The sequence below is a fragment of the Nannobrachium achirus genome (genome assembly GCF_963921795.1).
Source record: "Nannobrachium achirus genome assembly, chromosome: 8".
Taxonomy (NCBI): domain Eukaryota; kingdom Metazoa; phylum Chordata; class Actinopteri; order Myctophiformes; family Myctophidae; genus Nannobrachium; species Nannobrachium achirus.
The window spans coordinates 67,875,338-67,894,713 of NC_137817.1; the positions used below are offsets into that span (position 1 = coordinate 67,875,338).

General features: G+C 40.8%; 2 protein-coding genes across 2 annotated transcripts; both read right to left on the bottom strand.

The window, feature by feature from the left end:
* Positions 1-4,020: 4,020 nt before the first annotated feature.
* Positions 4,021-7,728, bottom strand: LOC308290283 (T-box protein VegT-like; the record flags this gene model as incomplete). The annotated part of the gene is made up of 6 exons (XM_080732068.1): positions 4,021-4,673; positions 4,801-5,104; positions 5,225-5,389; positions 7,048-7,150; positions 7,275-7,413; positions 7,713-7,728. The coding sequence occupies 6 exons, from the start codon at positions 7,726-7,728 to the stop codon at positions 4,021-4,023; spliced, it is 1,380 nt and encodes a 459-aa protein (XP_080588194.1).
* Positions 7,729-15,856: 8,128 nt separating this feature from the next.
* LOC308290284 (T-box protein VegT-like) lies at positions 15,857-18,744 on the bottom strand (the record flags this gene model as incomplete). Its single annotated transcript, XM_080732069.1, has 6 exons — positions 15,857-16,530; positions 16,642-16,945; positions 17,066-17,230; positions 18,074-18,176; positions 18,299-18,437; positions 18,729-18,744. 6 exons carry the CDS (start codon positions 18,742-18,744, stop codon positions 15,857-15,859), a joined length of 1,401 nt encoding a protein of 466 aa, XP_080588195.1.
* Positions 18,745-19,376: the final 632 nt, after the last annotated feature.

A 19,376-nucleotide genomic window follows, 5' to 3' on the forward strand; every position in this document is an offset into this window, starting at 1 on the left:
TGGGACATTATTACTACCAGTGAAAAGTGAAGGCGATGGTGAAAACCGAGAGACGGAGCCTCTGGCCAGCACCTCAACTGAGCACATGAAAACACAAGCTTATACAGAGTACTGGGTACCAACTAGCGAGGACGAGCACCAATCTTCACACTGTTCTGAATCCGACACTGACAACAGTGACGACTGGGACCCTGGTGAACAGGAACATCAGATGACCCACACAGTCGAAAAACCTTTTACTTGTTCAATTTGTGGCAAAGGCTGTAGTAAAAAGGCACATCTAGAAACACACATGAGGACGCATACAGGCGAAAAGCCCTTTATTTGTACAGTCTGTGGCAAAGCGTGTAGTCACAACGGAGTGCTAAAAATACACATGCGGACGCATACAGGTGAAAAACCCTTTAGTTGTACAGTTTGTGGGAAAGGCTTTGTTACAACAAGTAATCTAAAAATACACATGAGGTCTCATACAGGCGAAAAGCCCTTTACTTGTACAGTTTGTAGTAAAGGCTATAGCCACACAAGTCATTTAAAAAGGCACATGAAGACCCATACAGGTGAAACGCCCTTTAGTTGTATGGTTTGTGGAAAAGGCTGTGGTGAAAAGGATGAACTAAAAACACACATGAGGGTTCACACAGGGGAAAAGCCTTTTACTTGTACATTTTGTGGCAAAGCCTGTAGTAAAAAGGCACATCTTGAGACGCACCTGAGGACTCATACAGGGGAAAAGCCCTTTACGTGTACAGTTTGTGGTAAAGGCTGTAGTCGAAGGGATGAATTAAAGTCACACATGAGGGTTCATACAGGCGAAAAGCCCTTTACATGTTCATTTTGTGGCAAAGGTTGTAGTCAAAAGGGTGAACTGAAACTACACGTGAGGACTCATACCGGGGAGAAGCCCTTTGCTTGTACAATCTGTGACAAAGCCTACAGTCAAAAGGTTAATCTGGAATCACACATGAGGACGCACACAGGAGAAAAGCTTTTTAGTTGTACGGTTTGTGGCAAAGGTTGCAACCGCAAGAATCGCTTGAAAACTCACATGAAGACCCATATGGTGTAAAGCCCTTCCAGGGGTGTCGCACCAAATTCTGGGCCCTGGGTACAAGGATTCACTGCGGGCCCCCCATGAATGTTCTTCATATGGAAGGGGGGATAACCCATTTAGACTGTGAACACATTATTACGTGCTTTAACTATTGAAAAATAGCAGATCTACAAGCTCGCAGCGCGGCACTTGGTGAAAATGTGTGCCAGTATTTGAATATTTCAAATCCTTTTAAGTTTTTTTTTAAAAACCTATGTTTCTATGTCAGCTGTGCTCAAACCTTTTCATGTGAAGGACCCCCAAAACTATATGTATTTGGCCACTGACCCCCATCTCAAAATATTTAGTTCCAGGGACCTCCCAGAAGCAAAATTTGAGTTACAAATGTTCGCTTAAAAAATACATAATATATTCAACGATTTGCACACATTTCACGACTTTGAACTTGTATATCTGCTTTTTTTTTTTTTTTTTTTTAATAAGGTATAAAATAATTAGGGCCCCTCCACCTTGGGCCCTAGTAACTCTGTCCCCCCCTTGTGACGCCCCTGAGCCCTTCACTTGAAGTGAAAAGTGTCTTCTAAAAACACAAATGAGGATCCATACAAATGAAAAGCCCTGTACTTGTTAAGTTTGTGAAAACGCTGTAGTTAAAAAGGTTAATTTAAAAATAAAACTACACAAACATTGTTTATTTTCTAATGCCCATATGATTACCACGGATAAGCTCTAAAAGTGAAAAAAGCGTAGACTTATTTTTCATTTCACTTGGTCTTTAAGTTTTTAGCAAATGTTATAGTCATATGGGTAATCTAAAAGCTCCCATAAAGACTCATAGGCGAAAATCCTTTACTTTTACAGTATGTGAAAAAGCTCTAGTGAACAAAGGATTTGTGTGCATACATATACCAAGATGTAATATCATGATCTACAAGCTCACAACGGCTGCATCTGCGACGCGACGTGAGCTTGTAAGTCTGCTGTTAACCGAAAGTGTGGTGCAAAAAATTCTCCAGTAAATGCCCGCGGAAAGAGGTGGATAGGATTCATATGGGGGGAAACCCTTCAGCTGTACACTTGTGGTAACATTCTAAAACGGCACATAAAGTTTCAACAAGGGGAATAGTCTTTTACTGTAGTTGTACTGTTGTGGAAGCAGCTTTAGTCAGTTTACAACTTTTTCGCCTGAAGATTCATATGCAGATTTATACTTATTTAAACGTATGCGTTTCGGAAGTTGAGAATGTGTGAAATTGCTTTTTGACCAACTGCCTAATGCTAGTATAGATTGCAATCTACCTCTGCTCATAGACTTGTCTAACCCTGTAAAAGCCAAATATGTTTATGCAAGGTGTGTGTCACCTTTCAGATGTTGCAGAATGATAAATAAATTACAAGAAAACTAAACTCATGATCTTCTCGAACGCGCCAAACATAGACCTCTCCAACCTCCGTATCACCACCACCAATGGTTCAAGTATAGAAAAGGTTTCAGAATACAAGTACCTTGGCATATGGCTGGACGACAAACTCAATTTTAAACACCATATAGATAATCTTGTTATAAAACTCCGCCAATCGATCGGCTGCCTCTATAGAAATAAAACTAGTTTCCCCATGTTTTGTAGAAAGAGGATCATCAACGCTACATTTCTATCCGTGTTGGATTATGGAGACAATCTATCGTCATGCAGGTGCCTCCATACTCAAGCCTCTGGACTCAATTTACCATTCAGCTTTGAGGTTTATTACTGGTGCTCATCATTGCGACCTGTATGGTATGGTGGGCTGGGGTTCTTTGTCGGAGAGGCGCAACTATCATTGGCATCTCTTCATTTATAAAGGCCTGGTTGGAAAACTGCCACCATACATCTCTTCCATGCTATGTGAGAAACCTAGTTACATTCAAACTCGCTCCAGCGAGTGGCTGGTCCTTACGGTCCCCTTTGCTAATTCGGAGGAGGGAAAAACTGCCTTTAGCGTTAGTGCACCTGATTCTTGGGAGCTCTTGCAACAAGATTTTAAGATGAGTACCCTAGCATCTGTAGGTCATTTCAGGAGTTTACTTAATAACCGTGCATTACAAGTATGTAATTGTTTTAACTGATTGTTATCAACACTGTTTTTCTTTCCGTATTAATTCTGTAACGGTTTTAACTGATTGTTGTCAACACTGTTTTTCTTTCTGTATTCATTCTGTTTGTAATCTCGGCATCATTGTAAATGAGGATCTCCCTCAATTGATCTTTTCGAGAAATTAAATAAAGGTTGAATGAATTAATAAGTATTTTCCTATAGTATATGTCCTAAGTTGACTCCTGTGTTTCATGTGGCCTAACCCTAAACACAGTAATGATAATACTGCATTTTATACTCTTACTGAGGATTAACTGTTTTTAGACTGAGTAACAATGTATGTTTATTCTAACATTTGAGTAAGAAGGTATCCAATATCTGAAACCTATTGTGTTTCTCATACCAGGAAGAATAACAATTTGATTATGCTATTATAAACGATAATGACACATGGTTAAAATAAAAAATAAAAAACTTTATTGTCCATCACACAGTAATACACACATACGTTTCATATAGTGTTGCATATGTGCATATCGCTAAAACATGATAGAATGCGTAGTCTGTGAATCAACAGACTCCATTGTTAATGTACACTGTACAAGCCAGAGAGTCTAATTCTCTAAAATCTAACTCTAACACTTTTTACAATATAAACAAGTTCTTCATTTTCATACAATGCTTTTTACATTTTACCCCAAGAAACTAAGTGGGTTTGTGGCAGAGAAAGTCACAGCCCTAGCCTATCTCCCTCGGTCCATAGGGATATCCCAGTGTAAGATATTGAACTTTCACACAGGAGGCCCGGGTTCGAAGCCCGGGTGGGGAGGTTTGCATCACCCCCGTTACATGTTCTCTCAAAAGAAAAGGGGATATTGTCATTTCAAAATTCACCAACAGGGGTAGGAGAAGAGTGGGTACTGGCTCCACTCTGCTGTGTTCCCACCATGGTGATGGTAGCTGCGTTGTTGGTGGCTGCTGTGCTCAGGGATGGTGGCGGCGTGCGAATGGAGAGAGGGGTGTGTGAGCTGTCCTGCTGCCTCTCCTCTGTGACTCATACCCTGCTCAGCTGGGTAGTACCCGTGCCCGTAGAGTGGGTAACCCCGGATGGCAGCGTTGGTTTTGAATGGCACGTGCATGCCAACGGCCGGGGCGGGCCGGTAGTCTTGGCTGACAGGCATGGCAGCCTGGCTCTGGACCGGGGATCTCTGCTGGTTCAGATGATCCATCTCCCTGCAGAGGTCCAACCTGAAGCCCTGGTTGTGCTCGGGAACGGTGGCCACGTCTGGGACGTGGGATTCGTAGCTGCGCCGTCCGTCACTTTCTCCCGCCACAGAGACAGGGGATGGGAGTCCTGAATGCTCACCGGATCTGGAGGGGTAGTGCTGGTATGTGATGGATGCTGGGACCGTTTGCTCTTCGCTGCTGTAGTCTTGACCTTGCAGTTCCAAGGACTCCACAGCCCAGGGTGAAAGTTGCTCTTCCTCCTTGGGACTCTTCATTGTATCCACTGATTGAGTGGCATGGGGTGACCTCTGGATGCCTGAGGGGGAAATACACACAGTTTAATTTGAGAATTGTTTTCATAGTTATGCATTATTAATAAATTTAGAATTCCATCCTGGTTTAGTTTAAGATGCAAATATATCTTTTTTGGAAGGGGGTATTACCTGGAGGACTATTGTGCATGGCCTTCATATCCATCTTGGCTTTCTTTGCAGCACTCTTGGGACTGTTGTTTGAGCGGCACCTCTTGCTTTGAGGGCGAGTGCCGTCCTCTCTGAATCCTTTGGCAAAGGGGTTGTGGTCAATCTTCAGTTTGGTGATCTTGGTGTTCTGGTAAGCAGTGACTGCCGTGAAAGCAGTCTCTGGGAAGGTGAAGGTCTGGACATGTCCCCAGCAGACTGTGTAGAGGCTGTCTGCCTGGATCACATGGAACCTGGGCTGGTAGCGGTGCAGCGAGTGCATGATGATCTGATAATCAAAGAGAGGGCAAAAAACAGAATGAGACATAATGCATAAGTACTGCTGCTAACAATAGTAGTTGTAGTAATGTGCTTTCACATTACTGCAAGTTGTAGTTGCTATCCTTACATGTCCAAACTGATCCAAGGTGTTGTTGGTGAGTTTCATCTTGAGGAAGGACACAGACTGCTTCATCCAGTGGGTTCCCGTGGCGGGGGAGTCAGGATGGACGTAGGTTCGACACGGGGGCTGGGGCTCTGCCTTGCCTGCTACTTCCCACTTCTCATTATTCCACTATAGAAGATGGGAGAAGAAGGGGGGTTAGGTGTGAAACCATGGGGCAAGTCTGATGTCAAGCATGTCTGGGTTTTACATCATTTTCTCTGCACAAGAACATCTTGTTGAGTAAAACAAATACACCCAAAAAACTGATTCAACCCCCCTATAAATGTGACACATATAAATTATGTTTGCTTTATTTAATTACTTCACTTCAAGGCATAAGCATATACATTTAATTGATATAACTCAAATATTATTAATAGTGCCAGATGTGATACATTTACATTATGTTGGCTTTATTTAAATGTATTTAATTATAATATATGCAAATGTATTGAATTGATGTAACTGAACAAATATTAATCGTGCTTACCTTAAATATATACATTTACAATATATGCATTTTTATTAAATTGTTCCAACTCAAATGTAATTAATAGTGCTTATACAAAATCTATTCATTTAACATTATGCATTTATATTACATTCATGTAACTCAAATCTTAGTAATGGAATTTAAAAACACATTGAAAATGAGTTCCAATGAAAACTCCCAGAGTCCCATAAACCACGCCTCTCACCAATTTTATTGAGTAGTTTTTAAGGCTGAAATCATTCTGAGAATATTGTTTGAATCCAACTCAATTTTATTAAGTACATTTTACAGATCTGAGAAGTGACTCCAGCCCTTTCCCTTGATTGGTCAAATAAGTTGGTCACATGTTATGCAAAGCATGCTGGGAACAGCATTTTTCTAGGTTTTCAGGGAAATGTTTAAGCTTTCGGGAGCTAAAAATGCTAAATGTATCATATCAATGTGTCTGCCTTGGCAAGATGACTGTCATATGTCAGAATTTGATTTGTCAGTATTTGAGCCTTAACCCTAACCCTAACTGCTAGGCTGCTAGTTTAAGCTTGAGCTCCCTCCCCATGCTAGGCTAAAAGAGAAGAACTCATGGTAACTTTGAGGTTATTGCGTTGGTTTTCTCTTAAATGTTCTGATTATTCAATAATCACTGCTATTGCATATATCCATTATGCATCTGTATGTTGATATTGTAAAACTTGAAACAAATCATCCAGAAGAAAACCTGAAACCGAACTCTTCTTATGTAAATGTAAAAGTATTTTATTTATCTTAGCTTAATTCCATAAAAATGAGTTGAACCAACACATTTACGTTAACATTTGTTTGAGTTGGACAAACGTAAATTAATTAAGTTCATATAATTAACTTGGCTTAAGTTAATGAAAATGAGTTGGACTAATTGAACAACATGCATTGCATTGAATGTAGATTTGACTTGGGACTACATATATCCCATATATAAATTTACTCATATAAAATGGGTGGAAAAGTTTCACACATTTAAAATGTGTTCAACTGAGAGATTATTTTTTTGGGTGTATACGTCAATCCATATGGAATGAAGTCGTTATTGGTGTGGTGATAACGGAAATCTGATTCTATGCTACATTTAACATTACGACAAATGGCAATTTTCACTGCAAAAATTGTACAATATAGTATATAATAAAAGAATCCTATCACCAAATCCAAGCGAATTCACTTCACCTCTCTTTTTTCATGTGAGGGTTAAACAAATAGTGATAATTGGATAACCTGGAGCCTGCAAATATTGTTTATCTCTGCAGAACATTATCCTTACCTTGTATCTGAAGTTATCCACAGGAACCATGTCCACCATAACAACGTAGTTGGCATAGGGCTGGAGTCCAGAGAGGCTGATGTTACAGTGTGGAAACATTCTCCTGAAAAGACACAGAAACAAAAACAACACTGATGAGCTTACTGTTCAACTACCAGTTAGTTGAAGCTATAGGAATGCCTGTGATTATTACAGTTTCTGTAAGGCTCTTGGGTGAAAGTATTTACCTTCCGTGCTTGGTGATAATCATCTCTGTTTCAAAGCCATGGAAGGTCTTCCACAGATCAGAGTTCTCCAACGTCAACTTTGTCTGCTGGTAGGGTTCATCTGCAGGAGGGTACTGTGCCATGCTGAAGGGCTTGGTGTCTACAAAAGCAAATAGAATAGACAGAATTAAAATCATTGTATCATCATGCTTGCAAGTAGACAGTTTCATTGTGTTTTTAGCTGCATGGCACACAAGTTGCATGCTCTAATAATAATAATACTACAGTGAAATCATTAATGTTAATGATGAAAAGTAAAAAAAAAATGCACACTTCAGGATCATTAATTTAACTCTGAACAGAATGGACCAATTTTAAGTAACTCTTGCAAGTTAAAATAACACAGAGGAGCTTGCTGTGTAAAGTTAGATCCCAAAGATAATTAAAAGTGAGACTTACCACAGATTTGCTGCATTCTATCTTCTTAAGATCTTCACCACTAGCAGCAGTAGTAGAACTAGTGGTAGTAGTGGGCAGCTGGTGGAACCTTGATGCAAAGGTTCTTGTGAGACAAAGCAGTGAAGTGCAGGAGTTCCAAGAGCTTTAGTTCAAGTTGCTTGTGCTGTTCATCCATGGAGTGAAGACCTTTTAAATGATCCTCTCCCCTCATGTTTTGGACTGAAGGCCTGACCCTTGAACTTGATTGGTCCTCCCATAAGGGGAGGGGCCGAGGTAGGTAGAGTGCTCAGGATAGAGTGAGGGGGCAGGCAGGCTCATTATCTGGTGTCTAACCCTTTGAAGTGGGCTCATCAGGGGAGTGCTCACACTGTGACATTATGCATAGATCTACTAGAGTTGTTGGTGGCCTTTTGTTCCAGTGGCCACACATGCTTGCAGAGTACACTATGCTTGTCTGAGTCTCAAAGTCGTATATGTATATGGAAAATATGTTTTTGTGATATGAATGAAACGAAATATCAATTCAGGCTGAGTGTCAGGCTAGTATGCTCCCAGAATTGGGACATTTCATGTGGTTGCAAGGAGTTGGACTGAGAAATATAGTTTTGACTCCATTTCCATTTTTTATTAGCCCTGTTTTCTTCCTCTGCCTCAGTTTGTCAATTAGATTAATGTAATGTTCAACGCTATTAAACTCTATGAGGTCAAGACCCTGCAGTATCTGATCCATCACTCCCTGAAAATGGATGGTGCACTTGAAACACCATACGAGAGCCTGTGGTAAACATGTAGCCCACGGTGAGTGTTTACAGTGAGGAAATTTTCTGAATCTTTGAAGCTGTGAATCAAATAGTCTGAAGCTGCACATGAGGGTTCATACAGGGAAACCCCTTCATCTGTACAGTTTGTTGCAAAAGCGTGAAATTAAAAGGTCATAGGTTACACTCTTGACAGGCTATTATTACTGGGGTGGGAACAGCATGATCAATTCTTTCTCAATAAGGATATACTGTATGCTATTCATCACAACTCTTTATTGGAAGGTACATTTGCTATTTGACATGATATACAAGCTCACAACAGCATTTTAAGCTTGTTGATCATCTATTTTCAATACCGATGATAGGATTAAACTGGGTTAAATTATCTTTATGCTATAATAAATCATTTTGTTGGTTCCTCGTGGAGTAGAGCTTTAAGCTTTCAGACCGAGCCCGTCAGCTTGACCTGACCCCCGCCAGACCAAAATGTTCACATATTTTTTGGTTTGTTCCAACAGGGGAAAAGCCATAACAGCTTTAGTGATGATAGTGCTCTGAAGCAGCATGTGACGATTCATACAGGGGAAAAACCCTTTAGCTGTACAGAGTGTGTAATTTGGAGAAACACACAAGGGTTCATACAGGTGAACACCCCTTTAGCTGTAATGTTTGAGGCAACAACATTAACCAGATTGATAGTTTGAAGAAGCACATGAGCATTGATTGATTGATTGAAGACTTAGTTTATTAGAAGTTTGCATAGGAAAGGGTTCAGCATTGAAGCAGCATGAGGGTTCAGTTAGGGGGAAGTCTGGACATTTGAACGAGGAACATTTATTCTAATCACAGATGCTACAGTCTGCCTCACCACAAGCATAACTGTTGGTTCCTTTGCTTCCATGCATAAACCTATTGCAGACTTTGAGCCACTTTGAATGAACACAGGCAGTGCTTCCTTTCTTAACTGACAAGATAACAATGTCAATGTTTTCAATTTTGTTATAATGTAACAAACCCAAGAAATGTGTACACTTTTGTAATGTTTATTATAGTCTGTAGTAAGAGAAAGGTATTCTTTTGTGTGTTGTTTTAGTTTGGAATAATGATACCATTATTCATTGTAGCCTACTCATATACACTTTTGAAAATAAATGTTATAATACAATGGTATAACTTTGTCGTGTACACATTTTAGGGGGAGGGGCTTACAGTACATGTACAGTATGTATCAACATATTTATATAATTCTGATTTGGGCCTAATAGGTTAGGCCTGAATGGGTTAATTGCCCGAGTGCCACTATTGACTCTTTCAACCTGTACAACATGTGGCCCTAATTGGTAGAATAAACCCTTTTAAGATGATGTGGCTGTCTGATCTATGCAGTGCTCTGTGATCGTTTACATGTTTAACCCTGTAAAAGCCAAATATATGAATGAAACACAGCTGAATATGTGTCACCGTCATGATGTTCCACTAGGCCTATAAGCAATTTGAATACAAAAGAATCCTAATCCTATGTTCCAGACCATTCACACAACACTGTTGGGGGCTTTAAGCTCACTATACTTATCATACTAAAGGGAATACATGCAAATGAGTTGGTCCATCCATTCAGCAACAGGGCTACACACCCTAACCCATTAACAAAGGGTCAAGCATCCTCTAAACTGAAAACAGTCCAAAACATTCACAATCTGTGACCAGATTAAATAAATATTGAGTATTAAAACCCTACAACCAGAAATAATGGTTTAATTTGTGTAAACTGGCACAGATGCGTGTAAATGTGGTGTGATGGATATGTTTTCAAAAGATAAGTTACATAGCTCTACAGTCCAATATGTCTGAGTTAGAGTGTTTGTAGTACATAGGGATTCATACAGGGGGGGAAACCCTTTGCAGCACAGTTTGTGGCTGCTGCTTTAGTCTTAATAGTATTCTGAAGCTGCACATGAGGGTACATACGGGGGGAAACCCCTTCAACTGTACAGTGTGGGACATCAGCTTTAATAAAAGTAGTAATTTGAAGCAGCACACAAGGATTCATACAGGGGGAAAGCTTTAGTTGTACAGGTTGTGGCAGCAGCTTTAGTCAGGCAGATAGTCTGACGCTGCACATGAGGATTCATACAGGGGGAAAACCCTTTAGCTGTAAAATTTGTAGCTGCCACTTTAGAGAAAAACGTGTTTTGATGCAGCACATGAGGATTCATAAAGGGGAAAGCCCTTTAGCTGTAGCCTACTGTGTTTGACAGCAGCTTTAGTAGTTTTACAACTTAAAAAAAACACATGAGAATTAATTCACAGGAAAACCCTTTAGCTGCGCAGATTGTGGCAACAGCTTTAAGCAAAAGGTCTGAAGATGCACATGCAGATTGACACAGGGGGAACGCTCTAGCTGCATACTTCTCAGCTTTGGTCTAATTGTTCAACCATTTCAGCCAGGCCTAACTAAACATCTAAATTAATTTGTAAATGTTTTATAAGACACATTGTCTTGTGCCTTGTGCTAAATAGTCACATTGTATTGTGAAAATAAAATGGCAGAGTTTACACTCTTTACAGTGAAATTCGTGGCAACATCTTTAGTCGAGCAAATACTCTGAAGCAGCACATGAGGATTCATACAGGGGAAAAACCCTTCAGCTGTACAGATTGTGGCAGCAGCTTAGTCGAGCAATTAGTCTGAAGAAGCACATGCTAATTCATAAAGGTGAAAACCCGCTATAGCTGTACAATGTGTGGTAACCGTTTTAGTCAAAACAGTACTGTGAAGCAGCACACAAGGATTCATATGGGGGAAACCCTTCAGCTGTACACTTTTTTTTAATACAATATAGTAATCTAAAACAGCACATAAAGGTTCAACAAGGGGAATAGTCTTTTATTTGTTCTGTGTGTGGAAGCAGCTTTAGTCATTTTACAACTTCTTCGCCTGAAGATGCAGATTTATACCCTCTTTTTTTTCAATAAGGATACCATATCTTTATGCTATATTAAATAATTTTGTTGGTTCCCCGTGGAGTAGAGCGTTAAGCTTTCAGACCGAGCCAGTCAGCTTCACCTGACCCCCACCGGACCAAAATGTTCACATATTTTTGGGGCTGACTCGGGTCAGGACTTTTGTATAACCTAATATCATAGAAGTTGTGTAACTATGAAATAAAAAAGGTGATTTATAAAATAAAAAAAACACTCAGTTGTAACATTTGTGGCAACAGCTTTAGACATATTGTTAGTTTGAACAATCACATAATGGTTCCAACAGGGGAAAAGCCATAACAGCTTTAGTGATTATAGTACTCTGAAGCAGCATGTGACATACAGGGGAAAAACCCTTTAGCTGTACAGATTGTGTAATTTGGAGAAACACAAGGGTTCATACAGGTGAACACCCCTTTAGCTGTAATGTTTGAGGCAACAACATTAGCCAGATTGATAGTTTGAAGAAGCACATGAGCATTGATTGATTGATTGATTGAAGACTTAGTTTATTAGAAGTTTGCATAGGAAAGGGTACAGTTTCATGACGGTACAGTTCACTCAGCATTGAAGCAGCATGAGGGTTCAGTTAGGGGGAAGTCTGGAAATTTGAACGAGGAACATTTATTCTAATCACACAAGCTACAGTCTGCCTCACCACAAGCATAACTGTTGGTTCCTTTGCTTCCATGCATTTACCTATTGCAGATTTTGAGCCACTTTGAATGAACCAATGTCAATGTTTTCCATTCTGTTATAATGTAACAAACCCAAGAAATGTGTACACTTTTGTAATGTTTATTATAGTGTGTAGTAAGAGAAAGGTATTCTTTTGTGCGTTGTTTTAGTTTGGAATAATGATACCATTATTCATTGTATTCATATACACTTTTGAAAATAAATGTTATAATACAATGGTATAACATTGTCGTGTACACATTTTAGTGTATGGGAGGGGCTTACAGTACATGTACAGTATGTATCAACATATTTGTTTTTGTAGGCTAATTTCTGATTTGGGCCTAACTATTAGGTTAGGCCTAAATGGGTTAATTGCCCGAGTGCCACTGTTGACTCTTTCAACCTGTACAACCTGTGCCCCTTATTGGTAGAATAAACCCTTTTAAGATGATGTGGCTGTCTGATCTATACAGTGCTCTGTGCTCGTTTACATGTTTAACCCTGTAAAAGCCAAATAAGCTATAAGCAATTTGAATACAAAAGAATCCTAATCCTATGTTCCAGACCATTCATACAACACTGTTGGGGGCTTTATGCTCACTATACTTATCATACTAAAGGGAATACATGCAAATGAGTTGGTCCATCCATTCAGCAACAGGGCTACACAACCCATTAACAAAGGGCCAAGCATCCTCTAAAGAAAACAGTCCACAACATTCACAACCTGTCACCTCTAACAGATTAAATAAATATTGAGTATTAAAACCCTACAACCAGAAATAATGGTTTAATTTGTGTAAACTGGCACAGATGCATGTAAATGTGGTGCACATGAGGGTACATACGGGGGGAAACCGCTTCAACTTTACAGTGTGTGGCATCTGCTTTAACTCATTTAGTGCCCCTGAAATTAACGGATTATAAAGTCCACGATGCCACCTTCAGGCTGGCATCACCACCGTTATCTTATTTTGAAGGCCAGAAGTCCACAGCGCAATCACTTCCGGTCTGACATCATCGGGTCCTGCGCCGGAACCGATCCTTGTCCACGTGAAGTTGTGTAATGGCGGACCGGGAGCTTTTATACATGTATAACATAAGCGAGCATCTGCCTCCATCCTAGCTTCTAAAGTGTATAGAGATAATGGACATTAAAGATGAGATCCCCCGTCCACCTCAATGTTATGGATGGGACTATTTTGTGCTCGTGGAGCCGTGATGATGCGAAATCAGCGACGGATTTCATCTCCAGACCTCCGGCCATTGTTCTCGGTAATGTATCCGCCGTTACAGTAATATATTACTTTTCACGAGTATACTCGGGATTGGCACCATGTGATACTCGAGTATTTTTCACGAGTCTTCTCGGGATTGGCACTATATGAGTAAAAGTAGTAATTTGAAGCAGCACACGAGGATTCATACAGGGGAAAACCTGTACCTTTAGCTGTACAGGTTGTGGCGGCAGCTTTAGTCAGGCAGACAGTCTCAAGCTGCACATGAGGATTCATACAGGGGGAAAACCCTTTTGCTGTAAAATTTGTAGCTGCCGCTTTAGAGAAAAAACGTGGTTTGATGCAGCACATGAGGATTCATACAGGGGAAAACCCTTTAGCTGTAGCCTACTGTGTTTGACAGCAGCTTTAGTAGTTTTACAACTTTGAAGAAACACATGAGAATTCATTCACAGGAAAACCCTTAGCTGCACAGATTGTGGCAACAGCTTTAAGCAAAAGCTGTCAGGACTTTTGTATAACCTAATATCATAGAAGTTGTGTAACTATGTAATAAAAAAGGTGATTTATTAAAAAAACACTCAGTTGTAACGTTTGTGGCAACAGCTTTAGCCATATTGTTAGTTTGAAGAATCACATAATGGTTCCAACAGGGGAAAAGCCATAACAGCTTTAGTGATGATAGTACTCTGAAGCAGCATGTGACGATTCATACAGGGGAAAAACCCTTTAGCTGTACAGATTGTCTAATTTCGAGAAACACACAAGGGTTCATACAGTTGAACACCCCTTTAGCTGTAATGTTTGAGGCAACAACATTAGCCAGATTGATAGTTTGAAGAAGCACATGAGCATTGATTGATTGATTGAAGACTTAGTTTATTAGAAGTTTGCATAGGAAAGGGTACAGTTTCATGACGGTACAGTTCACTCAGCATTGAAGCAGCATGAGGGTTCAGTTAGGGGGAAAGCCTTACAGTTGTACCTTATTTAGCAGAAGCTTTGTCTTTTGACTGTTGCTTCCATGCATATACCTATTGCAGACTTTGAGCCACTTTGAATGAACCCAGGCAGTGCTTCCTTTCTTAAAGGACAACTTATTCTGTTCTTGAGAGACTGTTTTTTTACAACAAGGGTTCATATTTTAGATTGTAATTAGAGAAAAGAAAAAGTGAGTGTTAAAATGTTTTCATTTGCTTCGTTCTATTATTTTATCACGTTTACAGTGCTAAAATGTGGGGCATGCGTACGCATGGGGGCATGCGTACAAGTGGCTAAATATGTATGTTTAGACACAATAAGCCAGCAGTTTCTTTATTGCTATTTACAGTAACACTTCTAGCCCCCATAAGTCACATCCAACCATGAAAGGTTGCGTTGTATCTTGGGAATGGGCTTATCCTGTGTAAAATTACATATTTAGCCACTTGTATGCATGCCCCCAACCACTGAAATAAGAATCTCTAAAACAATAGAAAGAAGTAAATGAAATCATTTTAACACTCATCTTTTATATTCTTTAATTACCGGTACAATCTAAAATATGAACCCTTGTTGTAAAAAACTAAAGTTGTCCTTTAACTGACAAGATAACAATGACAATGTTTTACATTTTGTTATAATGTAACAAGGTAATATGGGCCAATTGAGTTCGCATTGTGTGCATGTATCTTTAAGTATCTTCTGGAGATTCTGATTTCCATTGAATGGTGCTATGCTGGTTGACATTCGTTCGTACTCTTGCCTCTTGCCCTGGCCTCATGTAAATGATCAATGTCTTAAGTCAACTCCTGTGTTTCGTGTGGCCAGGGTAACACAAACACAGTAATGATAATACTGCTGATTTTATACTCTTGCTGAAGATTAACCGTTTTTAGACTGTTTATTCTAATAACTGGGTAAGAATGTATGTTCTAACATTTGAGTAAGAAGGTATCCAACATCCGAAACCTATTGTGTTTCTCGTACCAGGAAGAAAAACAATTTGATTATGCTATATTATAAATATACATGACACATGGTTAAAATGTAAAAATAAACTTTATTGTCCATCACACAGATACATATTTTTTCTTTTTACATTTCATATAGTGTTGCATAGGTGCATATCACAAAAAAAGAATGTGTAGTCTGTGATTCAACAGACTCCATTGTTAATGTACACTGTACAAGCCAGAGAGTCTAACTCTCTAAAATCTAACACTTTTTACAATATAAACAAGTTCTTCATTTTCATACAATGCTTTTTACATTTTACCCCAATAAACTAAGTGGGTTTGTGGCAGAGAAAGTCACAGCCCTAGCCTGAAGCCTCTAAAAAGGCTAGTATCTCCCTCAGTCCATAGGGATATCCCATTGTAATGGTTAAGATATTGGACTTTCACACAGGAGGCCCGGGTTCGAAGCCCTGGTGGGGAGGTTTGCATCACCTCCGTTACACGTTCTCTCAAAAGAAAAGGGGATATTGTCATTTCAAAATTCACCAACAAGGGTATGAGAAGAGTGGGTACTGGCTCCACTCTGCTGTGTTCCCACCATGGTGATGGTAGCTGCGTTCTTGGTGGCTGCTGTGCTCGGGGACGGTGGCGGCGTGCGAATGGAGAGAGGGGTGTGTGAGCGGGTGCATCACATACTGTCCTGCTGCCTCGGCATCTCCTCTGTGACTCATACCCTGCTCAACTGGGTAGTACCCGTGCCCGTAGGGTGGGTAACCCCGGATGGCAGCATTGGTTTTGAATGACACATGCATGCCAACGGCCGGGGCGGGCCGGTAGTCTTGGCTGACAGGCATGGCAGCCTGGCTCTGGACCGGGGATCGCTGCTGGTTCAGATGATCCATCTCCCTGCAGAGGTCCAACCTGAAGCCCTGGTCGTGCTCGGGAACGGTGGCCACGTCTGGGACGTGGGATTCGTAGCTGCGCCGTCCGTCACTTTCTCCCACCACAGAGACAGGGGATGGGAGTCCTGAATGCTCACCGGATCTGGAGGGGTAGTGCTGGTATGCGATGGATGCTGGGACCATTTGCTCTTCGCTGCTGTAGTCTTGTCCTTGCAGCTCCAAGGACTCCACAGCCCAGGGTGAAAGTTGCTCTTCCTCCTTGGGACTCTTCATTGTATCCACTGATTGAGTGGCATGGGGTGACCTCTGGATACCTGAGGGGGAAATACACAATTTGAGAATTGTTTTCATAGTTATGCATCAATACATGTAGAATTCCATCCTGGTTTAGTTTAAGATCCAAATAGCAAATGGGGGGGTATTACCTGGAGGACTATTGTACATGGCCTTCATATCCATCTTGGCTTTCTTTGCAGCACTCTTGGGACTGTTGTTTGAGCGGCACCTCTTGCTTTGAGGGCGAGTGCCGTCCTCTCTGAATCCTTTGGCAAAGGGGTTGTGGTCAATCTTCAGTTTGGTGATCTTGGTGTTCTGGTAAGCAGTGACTGCCGTGAAAGCGGTCTCTGGGAAGGTGAAGGTCTGGACATGTCCCCAGCAGACTGTGTAGAGGCTGTCTGCCTGGATCACATGGAACCTGGGCTGGTAGCGGTGCAGCGAGTGCATGATGATCTGATAATCAAAGAGAGGGCAAAAAACAGCATGAGACATAATGCATAAGTACTGCTATTAACAATAGTAGTTGTAGTAATGTGCTTTCATAACACTGCAGGTTGTAGTTGCTATCCTTACATGTCCAAACTGATCCAAGGTGTTGTTGGTGAGTTTCATCTTGAGGAAGGACACAGACTGCTTCATCCAGTGGGTTCCCGTGGCGGGGGAGTCAGGATGGACGTAGGTTCGACACGGGGGCTGGGGCTCTGCCTTTCCTGCTACTTCCCACTTCTCATTATTCCACTACAGAAGATGGGAGAAGAAGGGGGGTTAGGTGTGAAACCATGGGGCAAGTCTGATGTCAAGCATGTCTGGGTTTTACATAATTTTTCTCTGCACAAGAAATAAAACATCTTGTTGAGTAAAACAAATATGCATGAAATCAATCCATATGGAATTAAGCATATATTGGCGATAATGGAAATCTGATTCTATGCTACATTACGACAAAGGGCAATTTCCACTGCAAAAAAAATGCCATTTGTACAATATATACTATATACAATATAGTATATAATAAAAAAAATCAAACCTCGGTTCGAAGTGGAGCGGTGAATTTGAAGAGCTGTACCCTATGTGAGTGAGTGAGTGAGTAAACTGTGCCTGTGAGTGAGTGGTGAGTGTGCCTGGCCTACACAAAACAGCGCCCCTCCTTTAACTAGTGTGTTGTGTGTGGCCACTCAAGGTATTGCCAGACTACGGACACGGCCAGCCAGCCACCCAGCCAGCCACCCAGCCACATACCCACGGACATACCTGTCTATTGGGAGCGCTTTCACCGCTCCAAATACAATTGTAGGAGATAATTTTGGTTTAGTCTTTAAAAACCGATCCAACATCATACATGCAACATTGGCCTCTTTCTTTCCCATCACCAAATCCAAGCGAATGCACTTCACCTCTCTTTTCATGTGCATGCTAAGAGGCTTTTTATATGGCCATATAAAAAGCCTGATTGCTCCTATGAGGAGATGTCTTGGAAGGGTGCTAATTGAAAGGCCTCCAACCGAGGGTTAAACAAACAGTGATAATTGGATAACCTGGAGCCTGCAAATATTGTTTATCTCTGCAGAACATTATCCTTACCTTGTATCTGAAGTTATCCACAGGAACCATGTCCACCATAACAACGTAGTTGGCATAGGGCTGGAGTCCAGAGAGGCTGATGTTACAGTGTGGAAACATTCTCCTGAAAAGACACAGAAACAAAAACAACACTGATGAGCTTACTGTTCAATTCTACCAGTTAGGGTCAGCTATAGGAATGCCTGTGATTATTACAGTTTCTGTAAGACTGTTGGGTGTATTTACCTTCCGTGCTTGGTGATAATCATCTCTGTTTCAAAGCCATGGAAGGTCTTCCACAGATCAGAGTTCTCCAACGTCAACTTTGTCTGCTGGTAGGGTTCATCTGCAGGAGGGTACTGTGCCATGCTGAAGGGCTTGGTGTCTACAAAAGCAAATATAATAGACAGAATTAAAATTGTTGTATCATCATGCTTGCAAGTAGACAGTTTCATTGTGTTTATAGCTGCATGTCACACAAGTTGCATGATCTAATAATAATCATACAGTCAAATCCTTAATGTAATTTAACTTTGATGAAAAGTTAAAAATGCACCCTTCAGGTTCATTAATTTAACAGAATGGACCTATTTTAAGTAACTCTTGCAAGTTAAAATAACACAGGGGAGCTTACTGTGTAAAGTTAGATCCCAAAGATAATTAAAGCGAGACTTACCACAGATTTGCTGCATTCTATCTTCTTAAGATCTTCACCACTAGCAGCAGTAGTAGAACTAGTGGTAGTAGTGGGCAGCTGGTGGAACCTTGGTGCAAAGGTTCTTGTGAGACAAAGCAGTGAAGTGCAGGAGTTCCAAGAGCTTTAGTTCAAGTTGCTTGTGCTGTTCATCCATGGAGTGAAGACCTTTTAAATGATCCTCTCCCCTCATGTTTTGGACTGAAGGCCTGACCCTTGAACTTGATTGGTCCTCCCAGAAGGGGAGGGGCCAAGGTAGGTAGAGTGCTCAGGATAGAGTGAGGGGGCAGGCAGGCTCATTATCTGGTGTCTAACCCTTTGAAGTGGGCTCATCAGGGGAGTGCTCACACTGTGACATTATGCATAGATCTACTAGAGTTGTTGGTGGACTTTTGTTCCAGTGGATACACATGCTTGCAGAGTACACTACATGTGTCTATATGTGTACACTTGTCTTTGTCTCAAAGTCAATGGTTCTCAAACATTTTAAGGTCAAGAACCCCCAAATGTATATGGAAAATATGTTTTTCTGCGATATGAGTGAAACAAAATATCAATTCAGGCTGAGTGTCAAGCTAGTATGCTCCCAGAATTGGGACATTTCATGTGGTTGCAAGGAGTTGGACTGAG